This window comes from Microtus pennsylvanicus, chromosome 9, assembly GCF_037038515.1.
Source record: "Microtus pennsylvanicus isolate mMicPen1 chromosome 9, mMicPen1.hap1, whole genome shotgun sequence".
Taxonomy (NCBI): Eukaryota; Metazoa; Chordata; class Mammalia; order Rodentia; family Cricetidae; genus Microtus; species Microtus pennsylvanicus.
The window spans coordinates 7,630,135-7,642,546 of record NC_134587.1 but is presented as its reverse complement, the minus strand read 5'-3'; the positions used below and the strand labels follow the sequence as shown (position 1 = coordinate 7,642,546).

The 12,412-nt window shown below is 37.9% G+C and overlaps 1 protein-coding gene across 2 annotated transcripts in view; it reads left to right on the top strand.

Moving 5' to 3' along the window:
• Agps (alkylglycerone phosphate synthase) overlaps window positions 1–12,412 on the top strand; it is a 97,748-nt gene that overhangs the window by 43,285 nt on the left and 42,051 nt on the right. For both annotated transcript variants that reach the window (XM_075984829.1, XM_075984830.1), the window contains exons 11-12: window positions 3,385–3,512; window positions 12,062–12,113. In XM_075984829.1, the coding sequence (XP_075840944.1) occupies window positions 3,385–3,512; window positions 12,062–12,113 (180 nt within the window). The remainder of the gene's footprint in view (window positions 1–3,384; window positions 3,513–12,061; window positions 12,114–12,412) is intronic.

The window sequence follows — 12,412 nt, the reverse complement described above, 5'->3', positions numbered from 1 at the left end:
TTTTTCAGCGGTGTATAAGTAAGCATCTACATTGTCTTTTTTTTTTTTTTTTTGGATTTTTCGAGATAGGGTTTCTCCGTAGCTTTTGGTTCCTGTCCTGGAACTAGCTCTTGTAGACCAGGCTGGCCTCGAACTCACAGAGATCCGCCTGCCTCTGCCTCCCGAGTGCTGGGATTAAAGGCGTGCGCCATCACCGCCCGGCTTACATTGTCTTTTGTAATTGTGTAGGCCTTTATGATCATAACCACACTCTACCCAAGTATTAATCTATATTTTCTGCCTATATTGGTTTGTATATTCTGGGCATTTAATATAAAAGGACTCTCATAGTATGTTGCCTTAGGATTTTTTTTCTTTTTTCCCCTTACATTTTATAACTTCTTTAACTGGTGTGCTCTGTTGTGATTTCTGTTTGTTTTGTTTACTGGTGTTAACTTGAATTTCTGGTGTTTGAGGTCATCATCTTTCAACTTGAAGAACTTTTAGAATTTATTCCTAGCCTGGTCTTTAGCAACAAAGTGCCAGATTTGTTTAACTGAGAATGTGTTAGTCTTCATATTTTGAATGTGATACATGATTTGTAGTTGACAGACTTTTTTCCTTGTGCTTTTTGAATCTGTTATTTCACTGTTTTCTAGCTTCTATCATTCCTGCTGAGAAGTCAGGTGTACATTTTATAAGATTTACCTTGTTCATTTTTTCGTGTTGTTTTCAAGACTTTTTACTTGTCTTTGAATCTTTTTTCATGATCCATTTACCGATATTTTTGTGTTGATCCTACTTGTAATTTATTGAACTCATTTGATGTATAAGATACTGTTAGGAAATTTTTAGCTATTTTTTATATAAATTTTCTGTCCTATGCTATGTTCACTGCCCTTTTAGTACTTTCATTATTTATCTAGTAATGTAATTAATAGTTTTTCATGTCTCTCTGAGGCTTAGTTATTTGTTTTTTCTATTCTTTCTATAGCACAACATTTCACAATGTCTGTCTTCAAGTTTGTTATTCTTGTTTTTGCCAGATCACATGTTGTGGGCAGCTTCTTTAAGTGAACTTTTCACTGCAGTTTTTACATATCTCATCTCTCAGAGTTTTTAGTAGTTCATTGATTATAATGCTAATCAATGTAAAATATGAACCTTGAAACCATAGCAAATGAAAAAAAATCCACAAAGCCACATACTATGAAATTCCTTTTATATAAAGTATCTGGAATATGCATATGAATAAAGGCAGAATATATTTATGAATAGTTGGCTAGGGTGGAGGTATGGAAATGGATCATGGCTGTTTAATTGGTACAGTTTGGGGGGATTAAAATGGTTTAAATTTAGTTTAGAGTAATGATTGTGCATACATGTGAGTATACTGAGGACACCTATCAGTGGCCACATCTCCCCTCCTGTAGCATCATCAGCTAGGGTAGACCCTTATGAGCACCTGTCCCTCTATGCTGGAATTATTGACTGGCTTGACTTTGTGCAGGTAAGCATAGCTGCTCTGAGTTCATGAGCACAACAACCATACCATGTCCAGATAACAGCATTTGACAGCACTCCACTCCATCCTCTGACTCTTCCACAGTGTTTCCTGAGTACTCCACAGTCTTACTCTCAGCATGTTAGCTGTGTTGCACAGACTGCAGTCCACTGCAAAAAGAGGCTTCTCTGATCTTGAGAGCTGCACTAATCTATAGGTATAAACATAACTATTTAGAAGGTAGTTTACTGTTGTCACTGTTGTAGGAAAACAACAGGAATACCCCCGCCAGCCCCTCTGCACACATACAGGGTCTATGCCCTCCCCAGCCATAGACTTTGACCCAGTGTTACAGTACTAGGCTAATCATACGCCTGTGGATCAGGCTTCAGATGCAATAGAAAACAGTTCTTTGTCTCCCTAATGGCCATGCCACAATTACACCCATGGATCCTCCTTGCCTGGCAGGTTGGTACTGTAGCACGCAGGGTCCAGTACTACAGAAGGTAATGGGCAGGGAGGAAGCTTCCAGGACAGTTCCAGTATAACTTCTGTGTTTGCCAGCGGGAACCAGGGTATTGTGTCTTGGGCAGTAGGGTCTTACCATGTACTTATGGTCGGTAGCCAAGAGGATGACAAAAGCCATCATGTTGTTTTGAAGGCTTCTAGGGTTTTAAATGGGTGAATTTTATTGTTGAAATTATTACTTATATTTTAAATTTTATATTTGTTTTATATCAAAATGTTAATTGGGCACACTTACAGAGATTTTTATGATCATATAAGTTATAAGAGACTCATTTTAAAATAAAACAGAAATAACATATATAAAATAAATATATAATAATCTAATTAATCTGATTTATACTGTATGGACTCAGATGTGTCTTTAACCCGGTGTTGCATCTTGGCCATTCTAGGGATGCCAAACATTTCTTGAACTTTTTTTTCCAGTGTTATAACCGAGTTATTCAGTTTCATTCACATCCCTCTTTATACTTGCTAAAATAATCATTAAAAAATCTGCTAATGCTGTTATTAATTTCACTATTTGTACATATGAAACCACAGGCTTGAAAACACTGTTTTTTTTGTGAACATTATTTTTTAGTAATTTCTTTAAATATTTTGATATAAAAGCTTATATTTAGTTTATTATTATTATTATTTTTTTTTTTTCGGTTTTTCGAGACAGGGTTTCTCTGTGGCTTTGGAGCCTGCCCTGGAACTAGCTCTGTAGACCAGGCTGGTCTCGAACTCACAGAGATCCGCCTGCCTCTGCCTCCCGAGTGCTGGGATTAAAGGCGTGCGCCACCATCGCCCGGCTAGTTTATTATTTTTCTTTAAGATTAATCTCTCCCTGTTCCAAGCAGTAAAGACTGTCTTACTGGTGGTTTTCTCATGTGTCATACTTCCTGTTTCTCTCTTACAAGAGTTTCTCAGGAATGCCTTTGCCTTTCTGTGTGTTAAATCTGAGGAGACAAGGCAATCCTTCACTCATCTTAAAGTTTTAAGAAAGTTAATTTCTTTCTGCTCCAGGAATTTTTTAAAAGTAAACATAGACGCATCATAGTATACCTTTGTCAATATGTATGAGATGTAATGTTACTCTATTCTTTTTTTAAAAAAACATTTAAAACTAATTTTCTTAGAGAAATCTTGAAGTGTTTTAAAATATTTGTACATTAAAAAAGAAGAGTCTAAAATCATTTTTGAAATTATAAAGTTTGCTTAATTGCTCATTTAAAAATACCTGATTAGCTATTATTCCCCAAGTCAAAGAATTAAATAGTTTTAACATGGGTAATAGAATGAAACAACAGAATTAGTTGATTAAATAGATTTAAATATGGCTTTAGAAAACTGTCATGTGATATTGGATTGTTCCCCTTCTTTTTCAGGAACTCTTGGTGTAATAACAGAAGCTACAATAAAAATCAGACCAATCCCTGAATACCAAAAGTATGGCTCGGTAGCTTTCCCTAATTTTGAACAAGGAGTAGCCTGTTTAAGAGAAATTGCAAAGCAGGTAATAAAAAAAAGTACACAATATTTGCAATTATACTTTTAAAATTCTGCTGCATAATTGTGATGTTTTAAGCACTCTTTATATTTAGTTGTGTTATGTTTGTAATTTTTTCCGAGTTTTACATGGGAATTCCCCCTTTAAGTCTGCTCACTTCGTTCAGTAGTTACATTGCTCTCACGCCTGTCTTGTTCAAAGATGCCTGTTGATTTGGGGCCAATGTAAGATAGGCGCTTAGATTCATGGCTTTGAATGTTTCTGCTTTGGGTTGAATGTTGTATTTGTAAGTTATTTTGGAATAATGTATTTTGTGATAAATTGAAATGATATTTAACTTAAATAAGACATTTTGTTGAAGTTAGAAGTAGCCAGATTTTGGTGGTGCACACCTTTTATCTGAGCATTCAGGAGGCAGAGACAGGCAGATGTCTGTGAGCTCATGACCTGGTCTATGTAGTGAGTTCCAGGAGAGCCATGGCTATGGAGATAGATCCTGTCTTAACCCTGCTCCCCAAAAGAAAGATAAAGAAGAAATTAGAGGTAGTGACTGAATATCATTAACCCCCAAACTTAGAAGGTTCAAATATAGACAAATGTTTTTAATACATAGGATGTGCTGGAGGTGCTACTTGGTTTCATAATATTATTTTAGCCAGTGTTTGAATAATATAGTTAATGTATACTTCTTTGTAATCTAAAAAAACAAACAAACTCCACAATTCCTGCCTTCCTAAAAAGAGAAACATTATCATTTTTCCTTTTTTTTAAAAAAAAGACTAGCTCATGCCAAATAATCTTTTTATTTCATTCTATGTTTTTGTGTGGGAATATCTAATTTTATTCATTGGACGGCAGTAGTTTATTCCTTGTTTCAACCTTTTTCAGCAGTAAGGAGAGTCAGGCAGTATATTCCACCCCTTCTTGCTTTCTCTAGACACATTGAGTTCTGCAATATTCCCCATTATGTATATGCAAGCAGAATTGTTTTTGTTTTGTTTTGCTGCAGAGTCTCACTGTGTCTCTTCGGCAAGCCTGGAACTTGCTATGTAGATCAGACTGGCCTCAAACTCACAGAAATCCACTTGCCTTGGCCTCCTAAATGCTGACATTAAAAACGGGGATATCACACCTTGTCCTGGAAGGGGACTTTTGGATATGACCTGTATAGATCCACTTCTTAGTATTCAAAGAAAACTGGAGGGAGACTCTGATAGAGGCAAGGAAATACCTAGCCAGTTATTCATATTCCTGTTTGTTGTCTGAGTTTTCTGTCCTGCCTGGATCCTGCAGTCGTTAAGTCCCAAAGAAATCACACAGAGGTCTACATTAGTTATAAACTGATTGGCCCATCAGCTCAGGCTTCTTATTAACTCTTATAACTTATATAGCCCAGTATTCTTATCTGTGTTAGCCATGTGGCTCAGTACCTTATTCAGCGGGGCAGTCACATCTTGCTTCTTCTGTGGTTGGGTCAGGACTGCAGAGGGAACTTCCTTCTTCCCAGAATTCTCCTGTTCTCCTAGACCTGCCTCTACTTCCTGTCTGGTTGTCCCACTTATACTTCCTGCCTGGCTACTGGCCACTCAGCGTTTATTTAAAACATAATTGGCAGAATACAGACAATTCTCTCACACCACCTGTTGGACTATAAGATAGTGAAAGGCAAAGAGGCCAACTGTCTCACCTTCCCACAATCCAAGACAACCACTGGAGTGTCTGCTCTGTTTTGTGGTGCTGGGGGCTGATCATACCCAGGGTCTTGTGAATGTAGGCAAGTGCTCTCTACCATTGAACTCTATTCCTGGCCCTTTAAAAACCTGTTTATTTTAAGTGGGCTGCCACTAAGCTGCTGAGGAAGACTAGTGCTCACTGTAGCCCAGGCAGGCCGTGAGCTCTTGATCCTCGTGCTTTACCTCTCAGGCCTGGCCTCTTTTTTTGAAGTGTGTGGTACTGGGAATTCAAGTCCTGCTTTGAGCATGCTGGGCAAACAGTCTATCACCAGTCTGTATTCCCAGCAGCTGCTAATGTTTTAAAGAACTTAAAATAAGGAAAATATTAGACACATATACACACACAGAGCATTTCTTGTGCTTTTTATTTTATTTAATTTTACATTATGAGCTACTCATTCTATGTGGTGTTTTCCATTTTCAAGAGGTACGATCACCAAATTTAGCAATAGATAAGGATAAGTTTTATAATTGTTAGCAACTTTTATTTATTTATTTACTTACTTACTTACTTACTTACTTATTTATTTGTTAGCAACTGTTATAGGCTTTTTTGTGGTGGTTGACATGGTCCTAGCATGAACATGATTGGACGTGTGGCAGGTCACTTGGGTGCCACAACAATGTCAGTGTTAACAGCTGACATTTTTATACAGGAGTTCAAAACTCACCTAGACTCTGCTTCATGCCACGTGTAGACAGCTGGAGTACAGAGTATTATGTCATACTTCCTAGCACTATGACATGGCGGGTGATGGTTAAGAAGCATTACCATGGAACTTTTTTAGTAGTAAATATGTGTTCTAGTAAAATGATAACTAAGAATGAGGAAGTGAAGTTCAAGTGTGTTCTGAGGGTGTTGCTAAGTCTTCTGTCACTTAAAGATCGAAGTGTCACACTCATAAAGGAAATGTACTTAGTAAGAAGGCTTTTACAGAGCCGTGTGGCTTTGCTTTTGAGTTAGTAACTAGAAGAATGGGGAGAGCTAGCTTTTTATTTTTAGTTTAAAGAAAGTAGTTGGAAGTTGACTAATTTAAAAAATAAAACAATAATTTCAAAATATATATCAATTTGATTTAAAAAATAAAACAAAACAAGCTCCCAGAATGTAGCCCATGCTTTATTCAAAATTTAGTCCCTATCCTCTCTAGGTCATGTTTGGAACATTGTATTTGGCTTTAATCAGTATAGCCTGTGTTTTTCATAACAAGAAAAACATGAATGCCAAACTAATTTTTCTTTGTTTAAATGAGTGGAGAGTGTTCTATTAGCCTCAACAGGACATGCTCAGCTTAGTGATAAGGCACTTGGTGCGAAGGGTAAAGTGGTGTATGGAAACACTTGGACATGTTCAGCTTGTGCCATAAAGACGGCAGGTGAGAGTGTCTCTGGGCATGCTTGCTTCCCTCTCGAAAGATTGAGCAGCTCAGGATTGGCTGTGCTTTTTCATTGCATCTTCTGTCAGCTCAAGTCAGATTAAAAAATAATCATAAAAGTTGAAAAAGGATTTTGGGTTTGTATATTTCCTTGACAAAAGCTCTCAGAAGGGTCATGTTCCCCTGTGTTGGCTAATGCCACACTTCCCTGACTCTCCAGGGCAGTGGACTCATCAGCAAGTATTATAATATAGCTCAGGTCTTTTATGCTTTCCATTTTCCCACACTGCATACTCAATTGACAGTGCCTTTGGTGTCATCATTGAGAACTGATGTGCAAATCTACAAAAATCCTGTTCATAGTGTTATCATAGAGGAGCCATTCAGTTTGAATATGAGTAACTGATGCAGTCTGGTGCAGTTTTTTATAGTTGGATGTGCTCCTTTTGGAAAATGAAACAGAAGATCTACTTGTGCTTTTGGAGAGCAGGGTAGACTCCTTTCCTTCCTTGCATAAAGCAGCAAAACTTGCCCCTGAGTAAACGGTTTTAAGAATCTTAGATACCCAGCAGATGACAAGTGCAATTCACTGTACTGAGTATACGTTTGGAATAGAGATGCGAATGACGGATAGTGCCACCGTGTGGCTATAGAGCAGATCAGCGAGAAAGTGCTGTTTTAGACTGGAGGTCTGCGTACTTAGTAATAATCAGCTTTACAGACAAATCCTGTAGACTAGAATAGAAAACTTGCCTATTTTGAATCTGACTTAAAAATCTAGCATTGCTCCTCAGTGTGAAGCACAGCTCAGAATGCAGTTTGTAGTATCACATTATTTGGAGACCCACGATTTCATGCCTTACAATGCACATGTACAGGCTAATAGTTTTTTAATGCTTAAGAATCATTGACCTTATCAGTTTACTGAGTAGGAACCTCATGCCAACAGTAGGTACTGTATCTTGTTCTCCTTTTGTAATAGTGTTTGCAGACAGAAAATAGCTCAGAAAATCATGTTTGCTCAGATTGGGATTCGGAATTTCAGTTACTAGCAGGGGATAGTAGACTAAAACAGTGCATGCGTTATGATTGGTCAGGTTCTAGATGCTCGTGATTCTGTGCTGTCATTTCACACTTGCAGTTCTTCAGTACTCAAGTCGTTTTCAAAATGGCAGGCTGTAAGGTGGGTGAGCGTCTTTGGGAAAGGAAGGTGTATTCACAGTAGCAAAGCTGGCGCTACCTGGAGGCTTTTCTTACTGCTGTGACTGAGGGGGAGAACTAGGCAACCTCAGCTGGCAGTGGGATGCTCCCCTCAGCTTTCATGGGATCTTGTCTAGGTGAGAAATTGTCTTCTTTGCCTGCCCTCTGAGGGGCTAGGAAGGAAGGGTTTGTGGGTGATCCCTAAGTGTGTCAATGCAGTCTCCACATTTGCTCAGTAGATCTAGGGTGATTCTTTAAGACTTTCCTAGAAAATAAGTTCCCACAAGAGTTAACATTGAGGATGTACTACATGTCAGATACAGCGTCTTAACTATTCCTGTTAGTCCGGAAACAACTCTGATGGCTTTCTGGAACAAGCTTAATAGCGCCGACTCTGCTTGTCTTTGATTGTTTTCAATAAGAATTTAAGATTCTGTCCTTTATGTTGGAAAAGGGGCATTTCCTTCCATTAGAGAAAAACTGACTTAGAATAAAGTAGTAGTATTCTCTGTGCTAACTTAAAAAGTAATAGATACCTCAATCCAACTTTTTAATAAATTAAAAAAAAGGCAGTCTCTGTAAGGAACACCTTAAAATTATTTCTGAAACATGTTTTCCTTAAACTAAACCATGGCTATTGCCAGAGAGAAAACCATAACATGCAATTTTATTTTTTATTTCGTTTTTGTTTTTTGAGACAGTTTCTCTGTGTAACTTTGGTGCCTGTCCTGGAACTAGCTCTTGTAGACTATGCTGGCCTCGAACTCACAGAGATCTGTCTGCTTCTGCCTCCCTAGTACTGGGATTAAAGGCGTGGGCCCTCACTGCACGACAACGTGCAATTTTTATTAGGAATAAAATACCTTAGATTTCTCAGTAAACCCACTATAACTTAGTTGAAATACCCCTCCTAGGTTATTTCTGGAAACTACCAGCAGGGGTCACTATAGCTAGGGCTCCTCACCTCCTTATCCACTATAGTGGGCTCAGTGTTGCTTACTGGGATAGTATGGTGTGAATTTGAACTCCAGTTCTTAGAGTTTATACTCTCTGTCCTTGAAAGAGGACTGAGTTTATTTTTTAGCTTGACCTCCCCATTTAGTTTTGAAGCAATGGAGACAACCTGATCTGAGCTATACACACCATAGACCAGGGACATGATTTTGATGTTTTGATTATATGACCTTCTCTCTGGTCAGTTGCTTTGCTAACTTTTAATTTTTTTATATTTTAAGTATTTTTTATATATTTAGGATTATCTGTAATACTTTTCAAATTATTGGTTGCTAAAGGCCAACATACTAACCTAGATACTATTTTTATTTGAATTCTTAGCTTCTGTGAATTTACTTAAGACAACAACTGAAGAACTATTTACTAACTTTGAAAAAAATATGAAACTTTAAATCTGTTGACTTGAATTTGATAATTTCTTTGTAAAATTCAGTGTTTGAAAACTGCGTGTTTTCGGGTAGTATTTATTTATTTAACTCAGCGCCAAGTTAAAATCACATTCAGTTGAGGTGAATATTGGTAGCTGCATGATTTAGCAAATACTCTAAAACTTTCTTGCCGAAATTGATCTGCAGTTGCTGTACCGCTTCCACCCCAGAAGATACCTGGTAGGCCAGGTTCCTCCCAACAGTAAGTCTTTACTGAGAGTGGAGCCTTCGCCTCCCATTTCCTCAGCACACGCACTGGTTATTTTGTTAATAGCACCTGCTCTTGAAGCAGGCGAAGTGGGATCTGGCTGGTGGCGGCAGGTAGAATTCACACTTCTCACCAGGAATTTAACACCCACTGAAAAAGAGCTCTGAATTCTTTAATACTTTATGATGTGCTTATGCCAACACATGCAAACATGTATGCTATAGATGTTACCTAGTGTTTGTCTATAGATATTCTACTTTCTTTATGAAGAAAGGAAATTTGGCCTAAATAAGTTTCATATGTTATTAGAAGTCACCACACTCATTTTATTAAAGGCATCTGGATTTATAAATGTGAAGAAAATTGATCTTTCTTTAGTATATGGGAAACTAGTGGTGCTTTTAGGATTTCCTGACCAAACTCTAATACCTTTATATTAATTTGAAATTATTCTTTTGTAATTTTTTGGACTGTTACACTTTTAGTAGGAGTACAAAATGACAGACATGGTAGTTTTGATGTAATCTTTGATTTGAATATGAAGCTAAGCACTAAGAGTGTGTGTGTGTGTGTGTTTGTTGATTTTGTGTGTGTGTGCATGAGCAAGGCTATTTGATAAACTTGAAACTGCTCATCAGTAGTCAGGACATCTTGATCTCTTCTTTGCTATTTCATAGCCATCTGACCTTGGGCAAATATTTTAACCTTATCCATTCTGTGTCTGTCTGAAAGGCAGTTAGTTCTGCTTCTGTGACAGTTCTGTTGATTGTGTGGAATAAACCAGGGCACAGTTGGAAACCACGGTGTCCTGTACCGTGGGAGTGATGGGCTTTTGTCACCATGTGTATACGATTACCTGCCACTGTCTCTTCAGACCTGCTAGTGACTCTGAAAAATCAATTGAATTATCTCATTGTTAGTATTTAGATGAATAAATAAATTGCTTAGGCTTTAAAATAAGAATCTTGTCTATCCGTATATTGGATAGAATTCTGTTTTATGCTTTTATAAGAATTAAATACTTGTTCAACTAAAAGCAAGTAATAGCAAAAATGTCTTAATGCATATTTTAAGTTTTTAAGGAGTTTTGGAACTTTATATATTTATTGATAAATGATACTATGAAGACATATTTTAAAAGTTTCTGACTTTTTTGTAGGCTGAGACAGTAGGGAGTGCTGTGAGTTTGTATGCAGTCTGGGCTGCAGAGCAATATTCTGCTCAAAAAAAAAATGTTTACAGCATTTTTAAAATATCTGCTCCAAAAACAGCCCTTGGTAGAGCTTCAGCTGCCCTAGAATCTTGTGTAAGAAGCAATAACCCTGCTTGGGTTTCAGACCCTTTTACAGTTTTTATCATCATGAAGTTAATACAAGGGCAGGCTGAATGTCTTGTCCACAGTCTTGGGATTGGCGTGGCTATTCAGCTCTTGCATGTTTCATATGCTTTCTCAGTTGGACATCTACAGCCTGAAATCAAATGCTCCTAGATCTGAAATTTGGTGTTGGTAAGTTGTTGCTCAAAAAAATTGAATTCCAGAGCATTTCAGGTGTCAGATTTACAGGTGAAGGTTGCTCAACCAGTACCTGCTGTCTAAACTTTGTTTTATCTTGTTTTCCCCTTCTTCCTTGCAACTCTTAGTTTGTAAACATGGACACACACACACATGCGCACGCACACAAACACACACTCCACTGGGGCAGACTTATTCTTTAGATAAATATTTTTTAACACCTTCTTTTTTATTTTTTATTTTTATGTGCATCAGGGTTTTGCTTGTATGTCTGTGTGAAGGTGTCAGATCCCCTAGAACTGGAATTATAGACAGTTGTGAGTGGCCATGTAGGTGCTGGGAGTTGAACCTGGGTCCTCAGGAAGAGTAATCAGTGCTCTTAACCTCTGAGCCACTTTTCCAGCTGTTTGCATTATATGTAACCCTAAAAGAACTAAAATTGTGACTGTGTCACATGTGTTCTTCTATGTAAAATAATTCTGAGGAAGGATTCAAAAGAAGGAATGGTTCCTAAGATTGTCTTTGAAGATATTGCAGATGTTTTAGAAGTTTTTTGGCATATAAAAATTTCCACCAGTGCTTCCTGGTTTCTAAAAGTATGAAAGAGGTTAGTGATGGTCTGAGTGGTAGAGCATTTGCTAGCAGGTGCATGGCCACAGCCTTGATTCTCAACACTGTGAAAGGGAGAGGGTGTGGGGTGGGGAGAGGGAGAAAAATACTGTGCAAAAACCTAGTAAAATATTATAAAATATGCAATTCTTAAAACACATATTTAGTCTTAAAAAGTTCTACTTTGTTGTAAAATAGTCTATTTTGAGGAGTGGAATTTCTTTTAAGTTATTCTTCCAGGTTACTGCCAGGCAGCAGGTATATTTTATTGCTAAGTTTAAAGGTTTGAGTATCTATGAATTGCTTTTACACATAGATTTCTCCAAATATTTTTATAAACCACCGATGTTTTGTCTTCATGAAGTTTTTCCATATATCTTTAGGCACTAAGTCGTTGAAGCCTTATAAAGTAACAGTCAGGTCCTGCTGTGTGACTCTTGTCTGTTGAACTGATTCCCACTTCTTTTAAAACAGAGGTGTGCTCCTGCATCGATCCGCCTCATGGACAACCAGCAGTTTCAGTTTGGTGAGTAACTGTGCTCAATTAGCCTCCAGAACTTTCAGAGAACGATGATGTCACCGTGCTGTCCATCATGGAGCTCTGATGAGTACCCAGTCTTATGAGAGAGTGCCGTGGTGGAGGGCTGTGGGGAGCACAGGTGCCTGGGTTGCTGCGGAAGCTGCGCCTCATTCATGGAGGGAAGCTTGGAAAGGCTTCTGTTGGAGGTGGCACTTGCTCTGAATCTTCAAGGGGAAACGGAGGTTTGCTTGAGTCTTCCACCTGACCAAATTTGTTCCCTTATGGGCAAAGCTGAACTTGTGAAA